The sequence below is a fragment of the Taudactylus pleione genome, unplaced genomic scaffold (assembly GCF_031769625.1).
Source record: "Taudactylus pleione unplaced genomic scaffold, aTauple2 ptg003193l, whole genome shotgun sequence".
Taxonomy (NCBI): domain Eukaryota; kingdom Metazoa; phylum Chordata; class Amphibia; order Anura; family Myobatrachidae; genus Taudactylus; species Taudactylus pleione.
Window position 1 is genome coordinate 417,994 of NW_028287549.1, and position 20,923 is coordinate 438,916.

The 20,923-nt window shown below is 47.8% G+C and overlaps 1 protein-coding gene across 1 annotated transcript in view; it reads right to left on the reverse strand.

Annotated features, from left to right (window-relative positions):
* LOC148430778 (lysosome-associated membrane glycoprotein 1-like) overlaps window positions 1–7,876 on the reverse strand; it is a 55,032-nt gene extending 47,156 nt beyond the window's left edge. Inside the window, exon 1 of the mRNA XM_088466475.1 lies at window positions 7,725–7,876. Within this exon, the coding sequence (XP_088322601.1) occupies window positions 7,725–7,770 (46 nt within the window). The 5' untranslated portion in view covers window positions 7,771–7,876. The remainder of the gene's footprint in view (window positions 1–7,724) is intronic.
* Window positions 7,877–20,923: the final 13,047 nt, after the last annotated feature.

Below are 20,923 nucleotides of genomic sequence, written 5' to 3' on the forward strand. Positions count from 1 at the left end.
TGATAGAGGAACAGTGTGATAGAGGAGATGTGATGGAGACCCTGTATTATATAGTAGAGGTATATAGTGATATAGGGGGAGGGCTGTGACATCAGTGACTGTAATATAAGGGGTATATATGTACCTAGTATAGTATGATAGAGGAGCAGTGTGATAGAGGAGATGTGATGGAGACCCTGTATTATATAGTAGAGGTATATATAGTGAGATAGGGGGAGGGCTGTGACATCAGTGAGTGTAATATATGGGGTATATATGTACCTAGTATAGTATGATAGAGGAGCAGTGTGATAGAGGAGATGTGATGGAGACCCTGTATTATATAGTAGAGGTATATAGTGAGATAGGGGGAGGGCTGTGACATCAGTGAGTGTAATATATGGGGTATATATGTACCTAGTATAGTATGATAGAGGAGCAGTGTGATAGAGGAGATGTGATGGAGACCCTGTATTATATAGTAGAGGTATATAGTGATAGGGGGAGGGCTGTGACATCAGTGAGTGTAATATATGGGGTATATATGTACCTAGTATAGTATGATAGAGGAGCAGTGTGATAGAGGAGATGTGATGGAGACCCTGTATTATATAGTAGAGGTATATAGTGATAGGGGGAGGCTGTGACATCAGTGAGTGTAATATATGGGGTATATATGTACCTAGTATAGTATGATAGAGGAGCAGTGTGATAGAGGAGATGTGATGGAGACCCTGTATTATATAGTAGAGGTATATAGTGAGATAGGGGGAGGGCTGTGACATCAGTGACTGTAATATATGGGGGTATATATGTACTTAGTATACTATGATAGAGGAGCAGTGTGATAGAGGAGATGTGATGGAGACCCTGTATTATATAGTAGAGGTATATAGTGAGATAGGGGGAGGTCTGTGACATCAGTGAGTGTAATATATGGGGTATATATGTACCTAGTATACTATGATAGAGGAGCAGTGTGATAGAGGAGATGTGATGGAGACCCTGTATTATATAGTAGAGGTATATAGTGAGATAGGGGGAGGGCTGTGACATCAGTGAGTGTAATATATGGGGTATATATGTACCTAGTATAGTATGATAGAGGAGCAGTGTGATAGAGGAGATGTGATGGAGACCCTGTATTATATAGTAGAGGTATATAGTGATAGGGGGAGGCTGTGACATCAGTGACTGTAATATATGGGGTATATATGTACCTAGTATAGTATAATAGAGGAGCAGTGTGATAGAGGAGATGTGATGGAGACCCTGTATTATATAGTAGAGGTATATAGTGAGATAGGGGGAGGGCTGTGACATCAGTGAGTGTAATATATGGGGTATATATGTACCTAGTATAGTATGATAGAGGAGCAGTGTGATAGAGGAGATGTGATGGAGACCCTGTATTATATAGTAGAGGTATATAGTGAGATAGGGGGAGGGCTGTGACATCAGTGAGTGTAATATATGGGGTATATATGTACCTAGTATAGTATGATAGAGGAGCAGTGTGATAGAGGAGATGTGATGGAGACCCTGTATTATATAGTAGAGGTATATAGTGATAGGGGGAGGCTGTGACATCAGTGAGTGTAATATATGGGGTATATATGTACCTAGTATAGTATGATAGAGGAGCAGTGTGATAGAGGAGATGTGATGGAGACCCTGTATTATATAGTAGAGGTATATAGTGATAGGGGGAGGCTGTGACATCAGTGACTGTAATATATGGGGGTATATATGTACCTAGTATAGTATGATAGAGGAGCAGTGTGATAGAGGAGATGTGATGGAGACCCTGTATTATATAGTAGAGGTATATAGTGAGATAGGGGGAGGCTGTGACATCAGTGAGTGTAATATATGGGGGTATATATGTACCTAGTATAGTATGATAGAGGAACAGTGTGATAGAGGAGATGTGATGGAGACCCTGTATTATATAGTAGAGGTATATAGTGATAGGGGGAGGCTGTGACATCAGTGACTGTAATATAAGGGGTATATATGTACCTAGTATAGTATGATAGAGGAGCAGTGTGATAGAGGAGATGTGATGGAGACCCTGTATTATATAGTAGAGGTATATATAGTGAGATAGGGGGAGGGCTGTGACATCAGTGAGTGTAATATATGGGGTATATATGTACCTAGTATAGTATGATAGAGGAGCAGTGTGATAGAGGAGATGTGATGGAGACCCTGTATTATATAGTAGAGGTATATAGTGAGATAGGGGGAGGGCTGTGACATCAGTGAGTGTAATATATGGGGGTATATATGTACCTAGTATAGTATGATAGAGGAGCAGTGTGATAGAGGAGATGTGATGGAGACCCTGTATTATATAGTAGAGGTATATAGTGATAGGGGGAGGCTGTGACATCAGTGAGTGTAATATATGGGGTATATATGTACCTAGTATAGTATGATAGAGGAGCAGTGTGATAGAGGAGATGTGATGGAGACCCTGTATTATATAGTAGAGGTATATAGTGAGATAGGGGGAGGGCTGTGACATCAGTGAGTGTAATATATGGGGGTATATATGTACCTAGTATAGTATGATAGAGGAGCAGTGTGATAGAGGAGATGTGATGGAGACCCTGTATTATATAGTAGAGGTATATAGTGAGATAGGGGGAGGGCTGTGACATCAGTGACTGTAATATATGGGGGTATATATGTACCTAGTATAGTATGATAGAGGAGCAGTGTGATAGAGGAGATATGATGGAGACCCTGTATTATATAGTAGATGTATATAGTGAGATAGGGGGAGGGCTGTGACATCAGTGAGTGTAATATATGGGGTATATATGTACCTAGTATAGTATGATAGAGGAGCAGTGTGATAGAGGAGATGTGATGGAGACCCTGTATTATATAGTAGAGGTATATAGTGATAGGGGGAGGCTGTGACATCAGTGAGTGTAATATATGGGGTATATATGTACTTAGTATAGTATGATAGAGGAGCAGTGTGATAGAGGAGATGTGATGGAGACCCTGTATTATATAGTAGAGGTATATAGTGATAGGGGGAGGCTGTGACATCAGTGAGTGTAATATATGGGGGTATATATGTACCTAGTATAGTATGATAGAGGAGCAGTGTGATAGAGGAGATGTGATGGAGACCCTGTATTATATAGTAGAGGTATATAGTGAGATAGGGGGAGGCCTGTGACATCAGTGACTGTAATATATGGGGTATATATGTACCTAGTATAGTATGATAGAGGAGCAGTGTGACAGAGGAGATGTGATGGAGACCCTGTATTATATAGTAGAGGTATATAGTGAGATAGGGGGAGGTCTGTGACATCAGTGAGTGTAATATATGGGGTATATATGTACCTAGTATAGTATGATAGAGGAGCAGTGTGATAGAGGAGATGTGATGGAGACCCTGTATTATATAGTAGAGGTATATAGTGATATAGGGGGAGGGCTGTGACATCAGTGAGTGTAATATATGGGGTATATATGTACCTAGTATAGTATGATAGAGGAGCAGTGTGATAGAGGAGATGTGATGGAGACCCTGTATTATATAGTAGAGGTATATAGTGAGATAGGGGGAGGCTGTGACATCAGTGAGTGTAATATATGGGGGTATATATGTACCTAGTATAGTATGATAGAGGAGCAGTGTGATAGAGGAGATGTGATGGAGACCCTGTATTATATAGTAGAGGTATATAGTGATAGGGGGAGGCTGTGACATCAGTGACTGTAATATATGGGGGTATATATATGTACCTAGTATAGTATGATAGAGGAGCAGTGTGATAGAGGAGATATGATGGAGACCCTGTATTATATAGTAGAGGTATATAGTGATATAGGGGGAGGATGTGACATCAGTGAGTGTAATATATGGGGGTATATATGTACCTAGTATAGTATGATAGAGGAGCAGTGTGATAGAGGAGATGTGATGGAGACCCTGTATTATATAGTAGAGGTATATAGTGATAGGGGGAGGCTGTGACATCAGTGACTGTAATATAAGGGGTATATATGTACCTAGTATAGTATGATAGAGGAGCAGTGTGATAGAGGAGATGTGATGGAGACCCTGTATTATATAGTAGAGGTATATTGTGATAGGGGGAGGGCTGTGACATCAGTGACTCTAATATATGGGGTATATATGTACCTAGTATAGTATAATAGAGGAGCAGTGTGATAGAGGAGATGTGATGGAGACCCTGTATTATATAGTAGAGGTATATAGTGAGATAGGGGGAGGCTGTGACATCAGTGAGTGTAATATATGGGGGTATATATGTACCTAGTATAGTATGATAGAGGAGCAGTGTGATAGAGGAGATGTGATGGAGACCCTGTATTATATAGTAGATGTATATAGTGATATAGGGGGAGGGCTGTGACATCAGTGAGTGTAATATAAGGGGTATATATGTACCTAGTATAGTATGATAGAGGAGCAGTGTGATAGAGGAGATGTGATGGAGACCCTGTATTATATAGTAGAGGTATATAGTGATCGGGGGAGGGCTGTGACATCAGTGACTGTAATATATGGGGTATATATGTACCTAGTATAGTATAATAGAGGAGCAGTGTGATAGAGGAGATGTGATGGAGACCCTGTATTATATAGTAGAGGTATATAGTGATCGGGGGAGGGCTGTGACATCAGTGACTGTAATATATGGGGTATATATGTACCTAGTATAGTATAATAGAGGAGCAGTGTGATAGAGGAGATGTGATGGAGACCCTGTATTATATAGTAGAGGTATATAGTGAGATAGGGGGAGGGCTGTGACATCAGTGAGTTTAATATATGGGGTATATATGTACCTAGTATAGTATGATAGAGGAGCAGTGTGATAGAGGAGATGTGATGGAGACCCTGTATTATATAGTAGATGTATATAGTGATATAGGGGGAGGGCTGTGACATCAGTGAGTGTAATATAAGGGGTATATATGTACTTAGTATAGTATGATAGAGGAGCAGTGTGATAGAGGAGATGTGATGGAGACCCTGTATTATATAGTAGAGGTATACAGTGATATAGGGGGAGGGCTGTGACATCAGTGACTGTAATATATGGGGGTATATATGTACCTAGTATAGTATGATAGAGGAACAGTGTGATAGAGGAGATGTGATGGAGACCCTGTATTATATAGTAGAGGTATATTGTGATAGGGGGAGGCTGTGACATCAGTGAGTGTAATATATAGGGGTATATATGTACCTAGTATAGTATGATAGAGGAGTAGTGTGATAGAGGAGATGTGATGGAGACCCTGTATTATATAGTAGAGGTATATAGTGATAGGGGGAGGGCTGTGACATCAGTGACTGTAATATATGGGGTATATATGTACCTAGTATAGTATGATAGAGGAGCAGTGTGATAGAGAAGATGTGATGGAGACCCTGAATTATATAGTAGAGGTATATAGTGATAGGGGGAGGCTGTGACATCAGTGAGTGTAATATATGGGGTATATATGTAGCTAGTATAGTATGATAGAGGAGCAGTGTGATAGAGGAGATGTGATGGAGACCCTGTATTATATAGTAGATGTATATAGTGATAGGGGGAGGCTGTGACATCAGTGACTGTAATATATGGGGTATATATGTACCTAGTATAGTATGATAGAGGAGCAGTGTGATAGAGGAGATGTGATGGAGACCCTGTATTATATAGTAGAGGTATATATAGTGAGATAGGGGGAGGGCTGTGACATCAGTGACTGTAATATATGGGGGTATATATGTACCTAGTATAGTATGATAGAGGAGCAGTGTGATAGAGGAGATGTGATGGAGACCCTGTATTATATAGTAGAGGTATATAGAGTGAGATAGGGGGAGGGCTGTGACATCAGTGAGTGTAATATATGGGGTATATATGTACCTAGTATAGTATGATAGAGGAGCAGTGTGATAGAGGAGATATGATGGAGACCCTGTATTATATAGTAGAGGTATATAGTGATAGGGGGAGGCTGTGACATCAGTGACTGTAATATATGGGGTATATATGTACCTAGTATAGTATGATAGAGGAGCAGTGTGATAGAGGAGATGTGATGGAGACCCTGTATTATATAGTAGAGGTATATAGTGAGATAGGGGGAGGCTGTGACATCAGTGACTGTAATATATGGGGTATATATGTACCTAGTATAGTATAATAGAGGAGCAGTGTGATAGAGGAGATGTGATGGAGACCCTGTATTATATAGTAGAGGTATATAATGATAGGGGGAGGTCTGTGACATCAGTGAGTGTAATATATGGGGTATATATGTACCTAGTATAGTATGATAGAGGAGCAGTGTGATAGAGGAGATATGATGGAGACCCTGTATTATATAGTAGAGGTATATAGTGAGATAGGGGGAGGATGTGACATCAGTGAGTGTAATATATGGGGTATATATGTACCTAGTATAGTATGATAGAGGAGCAGTGTGATAGAGGAGATGTGATGGAGACCCTGTTTTATATAGTAGAGGTATATAGTGATATAGGGGGAGGATGTGACATCAGTGAGTGTAATATATGGGGGTATATATGTACCTAGTATAGTATGATAGAGGAGCAGTGTGATAGAGGAGATGTGATGGAGACCCTGTTTTATATAGTAGAGGTATATAGTGATAGGGGGAGGCTGTGACATCAGTGACTGTAATATATGGGGTATATATGTACCTAGTATAGTATGATAGAGGAGCAGTGTGATAGAGTAGATGTGATGGAGACCCTGTTTTATATAGTAGAGGTATATAGTGAGATAGTGGCCAGACAGACCATCGGTGACTGGGACGGCCGGGGGTTTCCATAGCTTATGTAGAGTAACTGACGTTCTGCAATCAGTCAGCGAATTCCTGAGTACAATTATGGCAACAGCACATATCAATACATAGAACTTGTGTCCTGGGTGGTACATGGCAGTCGCCCACCACAACGAAACCTTGTCCAGGGTAGACCCAAGTGGTGTAGCTACTGCAGGTGATGGAAGATTTGGACTCCGAAAGCTTTGTCTTGTAAATCCTTGTGTGCAGGACGCATCTGATCAGGCCCTAGCTGTCTGGTGGTGGTGGTGGTGGGCATGCAGTGGTGGCAGTTATGGTGATATGATGGCATACATTGCATGTATTACTGCAGGCACAGCGATATTGGTATGTCACAGAGTACCCGACATTACTGCTGCTTTGCTGCACCCCTCCATGGCAGCAGGTAACATCAGTCCCATTTATCAGCAAGATAACGCCCCATGTCAGGAGAGCCATGGACTGTCAGGGAACACGAGAAGAGCCCACCTAATGCCAGACACTGCCCCGTCACTACATCTCACCCAACCATTTACACAGGATGAGGTAGAAGAAGAGATCCGTAGTACAGATCCGCCACCAGCAAATGTACGACCTCCACAAGACTGGAAGTGTCCCAGTAACTTTGTGCCTCACACCCCAGCAAAGTCCGGCTGCCGGCAGAGCCTCTGGGAGCTGGTAGGTGGGTGCAGACGATAGGGCGGCTATGCAGTCTGGGGGCAGAAGAGTAGAGGCTGGAGGAGTGGGAATAGTGGCTGCAGTGGGTATCCAGCCTGGCATAGAAAGATGTAGAGGAGACCTGCATGTGGGGTACCTGGCACACACAGATAAGGGGTGGGAGCAGAAATAGAAGATATTCGGTGGAGGGGGTACTGTACTGACATTGCTGGGGGGGGTCTTACCTGACATATAAAGACAGAGGATTGCGGCTCCCCACACGTATCCCATCTCCAGTGTCCTCTGTGGGTCTCTCTGCCCGTCTGTCTATAGCGTCCCCACCAGTGAGAGGAGATGTCCTACTCAGCGGCTCTCGTGATCTCTTGCTCACCCTCAGTTCCTTTTTCATGTCAGTAAGAGGAAGCGAGAAGAGGAAGAAACAGTGATTGAACAGGGGATAGGGGGGAGGAATGTGACAAGCGTTTTATCCAGTACTAATACATTGAACTATTTTTCCCTTTCAGCTCAACGTGAAATGTCACCGAAATGTGTGTAACCTGGACCTGTTTCCTCCCAATCACCTCTTTGTGCTGCGTTGTTCCCCCATTATTCCACCTCTCTCCCTGGTCGCCCCACCAGTACAGCTGGGCCTCCCCTAATAAAGGCCTGTCACTCACTCCTGTGGCTGCAGCCCTGCCCATGCGTTAGGTGCCTGCCGTTAGCTACATTGTGGAGGCGAGGTAAAGGCTGTGCCCGCTGCTGAAACCAGATCCACCCAATGTGATGGCGCCATACTGGATGGTAAAACTAGAATGCACAAACCTCTTATTATTGGGGTTCTAACCCTGACTTATCACCGTAAATAGGTCAGTCCCGGGGAGGGGGTGCAGCTTTCTTACCCGCTGTCCTGTCAGCTCGGTATTTATAATTGAAAGATCATCCGATGCGTTTGTACCCGACCAAAAGTGTCTTTATCTAACTTCTCAGCGCTGCTCAGTCTGGGGGCTCTCAGGGAATACAATTCGGGGAATATGGCGCAAATATTTATTGATGAATAGACCCCTTGGAGAAAGATAAAGTGGGTGGTGATAAAGGACCAACCGAGCAGCGTCAACTGCCATGTTACAGGCTGTGTTTGAATAATGATAGTTAGGAGCTGATTAGTTGGTACTTTATCTCATGCTTGCTTTCTGGGTGCCCCCTCTGGGAGTGGTCAGCCGGTCAGCTACAGGGAGCGTGGCAGCGGTAATAGTGGGCGCTGTGATGCGATTGAGTCATTGCGGCAGTTATACAGAGGTGAGACTTCCTGCATTTTACAGCAGGGGGAGGAGCTATGATTAAATGATTCAGCGCAAATTGCATCATCAGACCCCTCCGGACCGTCAACGTTCAACCGGGGGCTGGGAGCGCCACTCGATATTCGGGAGCCTCCAGGCCATTGTGGGAGGGTTGGCAGGTATGATAAATGATATTTGGTATGCCCTCAGTAATAATACTTTATTCCGGCATCCCGGGATTGTCAGTCACCGGGATTATGCTCCTTTTCACGAATGTTAGCAAAACGAGCACATAGTGGGCCTGATTCACAAATAAAAGTGCACGCAGCAGCGTCTGCTGTTGCTCGCTCGTCTGAGACTTTATGCAACTGTACAGGTGCTTTCTCACGCTTGACATCAAGTTCTCAATTATAAATATTACTTAGGCCATCACTGTTGTATATTCAATATATTCGCAGCTGAATCCACTTGGACAGTAATATCAGATGCTCAGGAAAAAAAAATAAAAAAATTATATATATATAAAACGCCAAATTATATAGGTAAGCTGGTGGTTTCGTACCATACTCGCTCCAAGGCAGAAATGGCAGAAGCATATAAAGGTTTCTTTATCTCAGCAATCTCTCCTCCACCATGTGGGCTCAGCATACGTATTTCAACCCCAAACGTAATCGATTCAAGTATAAGTAATCGTCCCATTCTCACAGTATTTCAAGCTTTATCATGTCCATAGCAGTTTCTTTAGGGCATATTCCAATGACCCATTCAGGAGATTTGATACACTCAAAGAATAAATGTTCTCAAAAAAAGGAGTATTACATAAAAGTATATCAGAGTGATACAGTGATAGAAGGATATATACTTCCTATATACTGGAATCAGTTGCTGTCGCTCTCAATATGAGATCCAAAGAGCTGTCACTACCAGTGAAGCCATCATTAGGCTGAGAAATCAACTCAAACCCATCAGAGAGATAGCAAAAACATTAGGTGTGGCCAAATCAACTGTTTGGAACATTCTTAAAAAGAAAGAACGCACCGGAGAGCTCAGCAACACCAAAAGACCCGGAAGACCACGGAAAACAACTATGGTGGATGACAGAAGAATTATTTCCCTGGTGAAGAAAAACCCCTTCACAACAGTTGGCCAAATCAAGAACACTCTCCAGGAAGTAGGTGTATATGTGTCAAAGTCAACAATCAAGAGAAGACTTCACAAGAGTGAATATAGAGAGTTCACCACAAGATGTAAACAATTGGTGAGCCACAAAAACAAGACCAGATTAGAGTTTGCCAAACAACATCTAAAAAAGCCATTACAGTTCTGGAACAACATCCTATGGACAGATGAGACAAAGATCAACTTGTACCAGAGTGATGGGAAGAGAAGAGTATGGAGAAGGAAAGGAACTGCTCATGATCCAAAACATACCACCTCATCAGTGAAGCATGGTGGTGGTAGTGTCATGGCGTGGGCATGTATGGCTGCCAATGGAACTGGTTCCCTTGTATTTATTGATGATGTGACTGCTGACAAAAGCAGCAGAATGAATTCTGAAGTGTTTCGGGCAATATTATATGCTCATATTCAGTCAAATGCTTCAGAACTCATTGGACGGCGCTTCACAGTGTAAATGGACAATGACCCGAAGCATACTGCAAAAGCAACCAAAGAGTTTTTAAGGTTACAAAGTGGAATGTTATGCAATGGCCAAGTCAATCCCCTGACCTGAATCTGACTGAGCATGCATTTCACTTGATGAAGACAAAACTGAAGGGAAAATGCCCCAAGAACAAGCAGGAACTGGAGACATTTGCAGTAGAGGCCTGGCAGAGCATCACCAGGGATGGAACCCAGCGTCTGGTGATGTCTATGCGTTCCAGACTTCAGGCTGTAATTGCCTGCAAAGGATTTGCAACAAAGTATTAAAAAGTGAAAGTTTGATTTAGGATTGTTTAGTTTGTCCCATTACTTTTGGCAGCTTAAAAAGTGGGAGGCACATATAGAAACCGTTGTAATTCCTACACCGTTCACCTGATTTGGATGTAATTACCCTCAAATTAAATCTGAAAGTCTGCAGGTAAATCACATCTTGTTTGTTTCATTTCAAAATCATTGTGGTGGTGAATAGAGGCCAAAATATGAAAATTCTGTCAATGTCCCAATATTTATGGACCTGACTGTATATATATATATATATATATATATAATCCCATACAGCGCACAGCCAGCGGGACGCTAATGGAAAACATAAATACAGTGTCACTTGCTGGTAAGAACAATTGAGGTATTTTTCGAGGTAGTAGGGTGCAAGAAACAAACAGTTTACATACCAGCGGACTGAACATGGGGGGGTCATTCAGACCCGCTCGCGAGCGCAGGACGCTCGCAAGCAGGTCGATGTTCCCCCATTGCGCATGCGCACGAAGGAGAGAGCTCCGTCGTGCGCATGCGCAAGGCTCTCCATCGCTCCGGGTCTCACACCAAAGGGGGCGTGCTGTCGATGTTGATTGACAGCACGCCCCCTTTGGTGGGCGTGCTGGGGGCATGCCTGCCAGACGGAGGCGATCCCATGGGAACGCCTACCGTCTGAAGCCGGCCCCACTGACATCACTAGTGATGTCAGTGGGAGAGATTTTGGCTCTGATAGAGCCAAAATCACTCCAGGGCTTGCGGCAGCGAGACCCTACCGCAGGGTCTCCGTCGCAAGCCCGATGGTCGCGATGGTCAAGACCATCGCGACCATCATCATGGACGCTCGCATATGCTGTGTGTGGTCACCCACAGCTATGCGAGCGGCCAGGAGGCCGCTCCATTTTCATGGAGGAGGGCACTGATTCAGAGCGAGCGCTCTGGTCAGAGCGTTCGGCTCTGAATCAGGCCCATGGTGCGGAAATGTTAATATGTTGTTCAATAAAGATAGTTCAGACTTGTCCGTATACTGCCCTTGCACAGGAGACACTGGGGGAGATGCATGAGGCGTTGAAGCGTTATCAGCGCACATTATGTGCGCTGATACCGCTTCTCCCCATTGTATGATCGGGGGGGGTTGGCGGTAAATGACAGGGGCGCCCCTGTCATTATCGGCGCTGCTATCTTGTAGATAGCCCTGGGCAATGATTGAACGGTCAGTTCGCCTGACCGTTCCGCCCGCTGCAGCTGTCACTATCGACAGCTACAGCCTGGCAATGCCCTATCCCCACAGCACGGACAGCGCTGCCCCTGCTGCGAGGGCTGCCGGCTCCAGGGCTGCATGTGGGATCTTTTCGAAACTTGCGAGATCCCGCGCGTGCTCAGTGGAGCCGGCCGGGACAGAGCGCATCAGCACTAGGGATCGCCGGAGGGGGGGCTTCGGCCGATGAGACGTTCATACATCTCATCGTTAGTGCTTCCTGCTTCGCCTCGGTAAAGAGGCGAAGCAGGAAGCGATATCGCTGCACTTAACTTGCCGCTATAATACATCTCCTCCAATGAGCCTGGAAGGATCCTCAGGAAGGTGCACAGTTGTTCAGGCCATGAGTCTATCCTAGGCCTGGAAATATAGAGGGAGTGGTAACAGGTAAGTGGTCAGGCTGAGCAGGTGAGCGCTAATCACTGGGATAGTCTGTAGAAGGTGTTAGACACAGCAATGAATGAATGTGTGACCCTGTATGGGCGGCTAAGAGCACCATTCCTGACAATCTGATTCTGAGAAAGAGGATTACTGTCTCTCAACCGGAGTCAGCTGCGAATATATCGACAGTGATGGACTAAGTACTATTTATGAACTTTTGCGAACTTGATCTATGCGAAGCTTGGCAAAGCGCCTGTACCCGTTATATGGTATAGATTAAGGTCTGAGTGGTCCTTGTGTCTACGGGTGGCTGCTTGTGTGACTGTTGCACCTTGGATCCTATTCGATATGTATTTTTCTGTCCTTCCCTTGTGTACATTCATGCATGTGCAAGGTCTGAGATGCCCACTTTTCCTGGGCCATGCAGGCTGTAATGCTAATTAATGCGTCACTATACGCCACCACCGGTCGCACCAACAAAACTTGTACAAGCCCTGTGGCAGGCGCAGTATTTCTGCCTGACCGTCTCCGTCTATGCTGGCGGCTGTGAGCGCAGTGTGAGTCATGTGCTGGCGTGTGCCTACATAACTGCACCCACATCATACCCAGCACTGCGCCCCTCAGGGAAGCACTGGCTGCTCGGGCTGCATGCGGCTACGCTCTGTGTTTAGTCTCTGCCCTCCTGGGGACGCATCTCCGCTGCTGTACTAACAGGTTTAAAGTGACTGCTGAACCCCCTTACGTTGCCTTCTGTCGTAGATGGCATCTGGAGCACCCACGCTAAGCCCCTTCCCACCCCACCCCAGTCTGCCTTATGTATCATCAGGTTCGAGCATTACCCAAATGTTGCCGGGATAGTATGGAGCAAGAATACAGAGCAGAGATTGTAAGGTCTATGGTAGAAAATCAGTCTCTAATTGTTATGGGACAAACCGACCTATTAGGGTGAGACAGCTCAGCTCCTGTGTATACTGCTGGGGTGTAGGAGATATGGGGGGGGGGGGTCTGTGTCCTCTGTCCCAGTGCAGTTACATAATCCTAACCCAGAGAGTTCATGTCTGATGATGAGTGTGGTAACTGGTGATAGCCGAAGTCTGTGCCGGCCTTGTACAGTACATACAGTATAACGTCTAATACGCTGGCCGTGTGCTCTGACTCGCAGGACGCCCGCAGAGGGGTGATTGTCACATGAGGGTGCAGCCTCAGTCACGCTCTCTACAGGCTGTCATACATGTATATCTGTAACCCATAGAGAATGGACAGAGACGCATACACCATTTATTCATGACGTAGATGGAGGGGTTGGGTACGGGATCCCAGCACACAATACGGAATCCCAACTGGTTTGAAATACGGACACCTGTAGGTAAGTACTCTAACCCTACCCCTAAACCTAACCCTCCCCCCTGCAGCCTAAGCGTAACCCTCCACACCCACACCATAACCCTCACCTCCCACTCCCCTGCAGCCTAACCCTCCCCCTAGTGCTGTACCCTAACCCCTAATCCTAACCCTTTACCCTAATACTTACCATCGGGATAGGAGGGTTAGAGATAGGCACTGGGGGGGAGGGTTAGGGTTAGGCACTGGGGGATGGTTAGGGATGGGTACTAGGGGGAGGGTAGGCACTAGGGGGAGGGTTACGGTTAGGCACTAGCGGGAGGTTAGGGATAGGCACTAGGGGGAGGTTAGGGATAGGCACTAGGGAGAGGTTAGTGTTAGGCACTAGGGGGAGCTTAGTGTTAGGCACTAGGGGGAGGTTAGGGATAGGCACTAGGGGGGAGGGTTAGGCACTAGGGGGAGGGTTAGGCACTAGGGGGAGGGTTAGGCACTAGGGGGAAGGGTTAGGGTTAGGCACTAGGGGGAGGTTAGTGTTAGGCACTAGGGGGAGGTTAGGGATAGGCACTAGGGGGAGGGTAGGCACTAGGGGGAGGGTTAGGGTTAGGCCCTAGGGGGAGGGTAGGCACTAGGGGGGAGGTTAGTGTTAGGCACAAGGGGGAGGGTAGGCACTAGGGGGAGGTTAGGGATAGGCACTAGGGGGAGGATAGGGTTAGGCACTAGGGGGAGGTTAGGATTAGGCACTGGGGGAGGGTTAGGGTTAGGCACTAGGGGGAGGTTAGGGATAGGTACTAGGGGGAGGTTAGGGATAGGCACTAGGGGGAGGGTTAGTGTTAGGCACTAGGGGGGAGGTTAGGGATAGGCACTAGGGGGAGGTTAGTGTTAGGCACTAGGGGGGAGGTTAGGGTTAGGCACTAGGGGGGAAGGTTACGGTTAGGCACTAGGGGGAGGTTAGGGATAGGCACAAATAGGAGGGTTAGTGTTAGGCACTACGGGGAGGGTTAGGCACTGGGGGAGGGTTAGGGTTAGGCACTAGGGGGAGGGTAGGCACTAGGGGGAGGGTTAGTGTTAGGCACTAGGGGGAGGGTTAGGCACTGGGGGAGGGTTAGGGTTAGGCACTAGGGGGAGGTTAGGGATAGGCACAAGGGGGAGGGTTAGGCACTAGGGGGAGGTTAGGGTTAGGCACTAGGGGGAGGTTAGGGTTAGGCACTGGGGGAGGGTTAGGGTTAGGCACTAGGGGGAGGTTAGGGATAGGTACTAGGGGGAGGTTAGTGTTAGGCACTAGGGGGAGAGTTAGTGTTAGGCACTAGGGGGGAGGTTAGTGTTAGGCACTAGGGGGGAGGTTAGGGATAGGCACTAGGGGGAGGTTAGTGTTAGGCACTAGGGGGAGGGTTAGTGTTAGGCACTAGGGGGGAGGTTAGGGTTAGGCACTAGGGGGGAAGGTTAGGGTTAGGCACTAGGGGGAGGTTAGGGTTAGGCACAAGGAGGAGGGTTAGTGTTAGGCACTAGGGGGAGGGTTAGGCACTGGGGGAGGGTTAGGGTTAGGCACTAGGGGGAGGTTAGGGATAGGCACTAGGGGAAGGTTAGGGTTAGGCACTAGGGGGAGGTTAGGGATAGGTACTAGGGGGAGGGTTAGGGATAGGCACTAGGGGCGAGGTTAGTGTTAGGCACTAGGGGGAGGGTTAGTGTTAGGCACTAGGGGGGAGGTTAGGGTTAAGCACTAGGGGGGAAGGTTAGGGTTAGGCACTAGGGGGAGGTTAGGGATAGGCACAGGGGGGAGGGTTAGTGTTAGGCACTAGGCGGAGGGTTAGGGTTAGGCACTAGGGGGAGGTTAGGGATAGGCACAAGGGGGAGGGTTAGAGTTAGGCACTAGGGCAGTGTTGGCTAACCTTGACACTCCAGCTGTTGTGGAACTATATATCCCAGCATGCCCTGCCACAGTTTTAGCATGCCCTAATAGCAAAACTGTAGCAGAGCATGCTGGGTTATGTAGTTCCATAACAGTTGGAGTGTCAAGGTTAGCCAACACTGCACTAGGGGGAGGTTAGGGATAGGTACTAGGGGGAGGGTTAGGGATAGGCACTAGGGGGGAGGTTAGTGTTAGGCACTAGGGGGGAGGTTAGGGTTAGGCACTAGGGGGAGGTTAGGCTTAGGGACTAGGGGGAGGGTTAGGGTTAGGCACTAGGTGAAGGTTAGGGATAGTCACTGGGGGAGGGTTAGGGTTAGGCACTAGGGGGAGGTTAGGCACTAAGGGGAGGGTTAGGGTTAGGCACTAGGGGGAGGGTTAGTGTTAGGCACTAGGGGGAGGGTTAGGCACTAGGGGGAGGGTTAGTGTTAGGCACTAGGGGGAGGTTAGGGATAGGCACTAGGGGGAGGTTAGGGATAGGCGCTAGGGGGAGGGTTAGTGTTAGGCACTAGGGGGAGGGTTAGTGTTAGGCACTAGGGGGAGGGTTAGTGATAGGCACTAGGGGGAGAGTTAGGCACTAGTGGGAGGTTAGTGTTAGGCTCTAGGGGGGGAAGTTAGGGTTAGGCACTAGGTGGAGGTTAGGGATAGGCACTGGAGGAGGGTTAGGGTTAGGCACTAGGGGGAGAGTTAGTGTTCGGCACTAGGGGGAGGGTTAGTGTTCGGTACTAGGGGGAGGGTTAGTGTTCGGCACTAGGGGGAGGTTAGTGTTAGGTACTAGGGGGAGGTTAGGGATAGGCACTGGGGAAGGGTTAGGGATAGGCACTAGTGGGGAGGTTAGGGATAGGCACTAGGGGGAGGGTTAGTGTTAGGCACTAGGGGGGAGGTTAGGGTTAGCCACTAGGGGGGCAGGTTAGGGTTAGGCACTAGGGGGAGGTTAGTGATAGGCACTAGGGGGAGGTTAGGGATAGGCACTAGTGGGGAGGTTAGGGATATACACTAGGGGGAGGGTTAGTGTTAGGCACTAGGGGGAGGGTTAGGGTTAGGCACTAGGTGGAGGTTAAGGATAGGCACTGGGGGAGGGTTAGGGATAGGCACTAGGGGGAGGTGAGTGTTAGGCACTTGGGGTAGGGTTAGTGTTAGGCACTAGGAGGAGGTTAGTGTTAGGCACTAGAGGGAGGTTAGTGTTAGGCACTAGGGGGAGGTTAGGGATAGGCACTGGGGGAGGGTTAGTGTTAGGCACTAGGGGGAGGTTAGCGTTAGGCACTAGGGGGTGGGTTAGTGTTAGGCACTAGGGGGAGGTTAGGGATAGGTACTAGAGGGAGGGTTAGGGATAGGTACTAGGGGGAGGGTTAGAGTTAGGCACTAAGGGGAGGATAGGGATAGGCACTGGGGGAGGGTTAGGGTTAGGCACTAGGGGGAGGTTAGGGTTAGGCACTAGGGGGAGGTTAGGCACTAGGGGAGGGTTAATGTTAGGCACTAGGGGGAGGGTTAATGTTAGGCACTAGGGGGAGGTTACTGTTAGGCACTAGGGGGAGGGTTAGGGTTAGGCACTAGGGAGAGGTTAGGGATAGGCACTAGGTGGAGGGTTAGGGTAGGCACTAGTGGGGAGGGTTAGAGTTAGGCACTGGGGGAGGGTTAGAGTTAGGCACTGGGGGAGGTTAGGGATAGGTACTAGGGGGAGGGTTAGGGATAGGTACTAGGGGGAGGGTTAGAGTTAGGCACTAGGGGGAGGGATAGGGTTAGGCACTAGGGGGAGGTTAGGGATAGGCACTAGGTGGAGGGTTAGGGATAGGCACTAGTGGGGAGGGTTAGAGTTAGGCACTGGGAGAGGGTTAGTGTTAGGCACTAGGGGGAGGGTTAGTGTTCGGCACTAGGGGGAGGTTAGTGTTAGGCACTACGGGGAGGTTAGGGTTAGGAACTTGGGGTAGGGTTAGTGTTAGGCACTAGGAGGAGGTTAGTGTTAGGCACTAGGGGGAGGTTAGTGTTAGGCATTAGGGGAGGTTAGGGATAGGCACTGGGGGAGGGTTAGAGTTAGGCACTAGGGGGAGGGTTAGTGTTAGGCTCTAGGGGGAGTTTAGTGTTCGGCACTAGGGGGAGGTTAGGGATAGGCACTAGGGGGTGGGTTAGTGTTAGGCACTAAGGGGAGGTTAGGGATAGGTACTACGGGGAGGGTTAGGGATAGGTACTAGGGGAAGGGTTAGAGTTAGGCACTAGGGGGAGGTTAGGGATAGGCACTGGGGGAGGCTTAGGGTTAGGCACTAGGGGGAGGTTAGGGTTAGGCACTAGGGGGAGGGTTAGTGTTAGGCACTAGGGGGAGGTTAGTGTTAGTCACTAGGGGGAGGGTTAGGGTTAGGCACTAGGGGGAGGTTAGGGATAGGCGCTAGGTGGAGGGTTAGGGATAGGCACTAGTGGGGAGGGTTAGAGTTAGGCACTGGGGAGGGTTAGTGTTAGGCACTAGGGGGAGGGTTAGAGTTAGGCATGCCAATTTTCAGCCGCCGTTTTCCCTGGCTGTCCCGGCTCTGTCACTGTCATGCCGGGCTCTGCCCAGCCAGCCCACCCACCCTGCTGCTGCGCTTTCGCCCAGCGTGTCTGCAGACTCTGCACCCTGGTCGCTGAGGCTGAGCACTGAGCAGACGCGGAGTCCTGGACGATGCGACAAGGGCGGCTGTGCGGAGGAAAGACGGTAAGTGAATGCATCACCATGGGCTCAGGATGGCACTGGCAGGGCAGGCTGTGTGTGTGTGACTATGTGCCGGAGTGCTGCACTCCACCACATACAGCCTGCCTGCCAGTGCCAGCAGCCAGCTCATGAGTACAAAAATGGTGCTGGAGTCTGAATGCATGCTGCGTGCATGTACGCGGCATCCATTCAGTGACAGGAGAGGGCTGGGGGAAGCCCAGTTAGTGAGGCTCCCCCCAGCCTCATGTTATTTGGAGGCGTGCCATGCGGGCATGCACCCCATTTTCGGTGTGCGCGATGTAAAGGCGCCCTCTAAGGAACCGGCACAGGGTGCTCCAACCCCTGGAGCCGGCCCTGTTAGTAGGCCCCAGTTACTGACTACACCATCCTGCATCACTAAACAGTGAGAGTCCCAGCCATTAGCAGCAGACTGTGCTACAGACATCTTATTGCAGGATTTGAGGACTAGTATACCAGCATACAGGAGAGTACTCTATAAAACTATATTATAAGGCAGCCGGCCATATTACTACCAGCATAGACTGTGAAGTTAATAATTGCTAATGATGAGGAATAGACACAGCCCCAGTATAGGCTCAGTCAGCCGGCTAGACATTGGCAGCAGCTCTCCTCAGTCTCTGCCAGTACATTGTAGTACAATAAAGATCAGCATCTATGGGATATAAAAAACTGAGGAGCTCATTCAGACCCGCTCGCAAGTTGCAGCCGCTCACTGGCAAAAAGGGGCTAGATATCTAAATGAAGTGCTCGCACTGCATCGCATAAGGACGCCCACTATGTTTTAGCGAGCTATGGCAAAGTGCGCTCACAAGTGTATATAGACGCCCCCTTGCCACTCGCAACACACGTCATCTCTGGGAACTGTATGTTATGTTCTGGGTTATTTGTGGACCCGGGGTGGTAGCAGGAGCGATCACAGAAGCGGGTTTGAATAAAAAACTAGGTTTTTTAATAAGTGCTTGAGTAGACATAAAATATGGCAGTAAATAAAAGTCCAGGAATATATAAATGTGCACAAGAGTTCTGTGGTGGGAGTAATGGGTTAATGTCCAAGTAGAAACAATTAGAGCTGTCCAGGTGTGCAGGTAGTGATGCAGGAAATAATAAGCCAGGTATGCAGGTAGTGATGCAGGAAATAATAAGCCAGGTATGCAGGTAGTGATGCAGGAAATAATAAGCCAGGTGTGCAGGTAGTGATGCAGGAAATAATAAGCCAGGTATGCAGGTAGTGATGCAGGAAATAATAGCCAGGTATGCAGGTAGTAATGCAGGAAATAATAAGCCAGGTGTGCAGGTAGCGATGCAGGATATAATAAGCCAGGTATGCAGGTAGTGATGCAGGAAATAATAAGCCAGGTTTGCAGGTAGTGAACTAAGGTAAATGAGCAGGATGTCAGCAGGCTCAGGCACTCAGGTATGGGCAAGGGTGATGGAGGTAGCGGGGTAGTCCAGTGGAAGCTAGGAGCTGACAGGCAGACTGGCAGACAGCGAATTACAGGAACTGGATAAGCACAGAGAACTCCCTCTCAACTAGGCTGAGATACACGTTGCACTGGCAAAGAAGGAAGGCACTGACCCTTCCTAAATACCCCATGCCGTACTGTTACTGGCCGGAGGGAACATGTGACTCACCAGGATTGGCCAGCCGCATCACATGGCCAGAAGGCAAGATGGCGGCACCCATGCCAAATGGAACGGAGACGCCACCAGGCCTTACCAGCGCAGAGTGACAACAGGCCCGCACAACAACGCGCGCAGCCAAAGCCCCCCGCCAGACACCAGCTCCGCCACCAGACAGCCCGTGCCACAACGACCTCACAGGTAACACTCGCCTAGTGCCATGCTGAAATACCCTGGCCGTGACACTGTAGGATTAATCTGGACCATCGAGAGCCATCGGAGCTGCTCGCAGCCCTTGAGGTTGCCTTAACCCACCGCAAGCACAGCTATCAGTGCGGCCTGAAACACATGCAGGTGACGTGACCAATGACGCTACTTTGCTAATTATTCACGCCCTTTATATGGTGTTTTGGCGGCCTGACACAACTGCATCCGCAACACCACTCCCCCGTTAACAATGTCGAAGCTGGTTTAGTGGCTGAGACAAAGTCAGTGTAAAATTAGCTTGGAGCGACGCCATCTTGAGAATGGCAATCAGACTCCATCTTAAAAATAAGTACCTGCACGATGCCATCTTGCGAATGGCGACAAGACCATCTTAGAAATAGGTCACACAGTGTCATTTTGTCCAAACTACATAGTACACAGAACACAACGCTAAATTGCTAATAAATAGCACGGCCAGCTTTTTAACAATCTTCCCCAAACACATACCGACGGTGTTTAACATACATAAAAATGACTTTCCAACACATTAAAATCACCATGAACTTAAATAATGAACAGTGCAAAATAGTAGCAAATTAGTGGTGGTTTCCCTGCATTCACATTAACACATACAGTACACGCGATGTTAAACAGTGCACAACGCAAAATAGCTAATTATTAGCACGTTCAGCTTTTTAATGATCCCTACACAACCAATACCGATTTAATCCCATACACTCAGAGATACCTTTCCAGTTTAGTGCTGCTCGCTAAGTACCCCACAGACCCCCAGACACACAACGCTATTTAGTGCCGTTTTCCCTTGCATACATACACTTAAA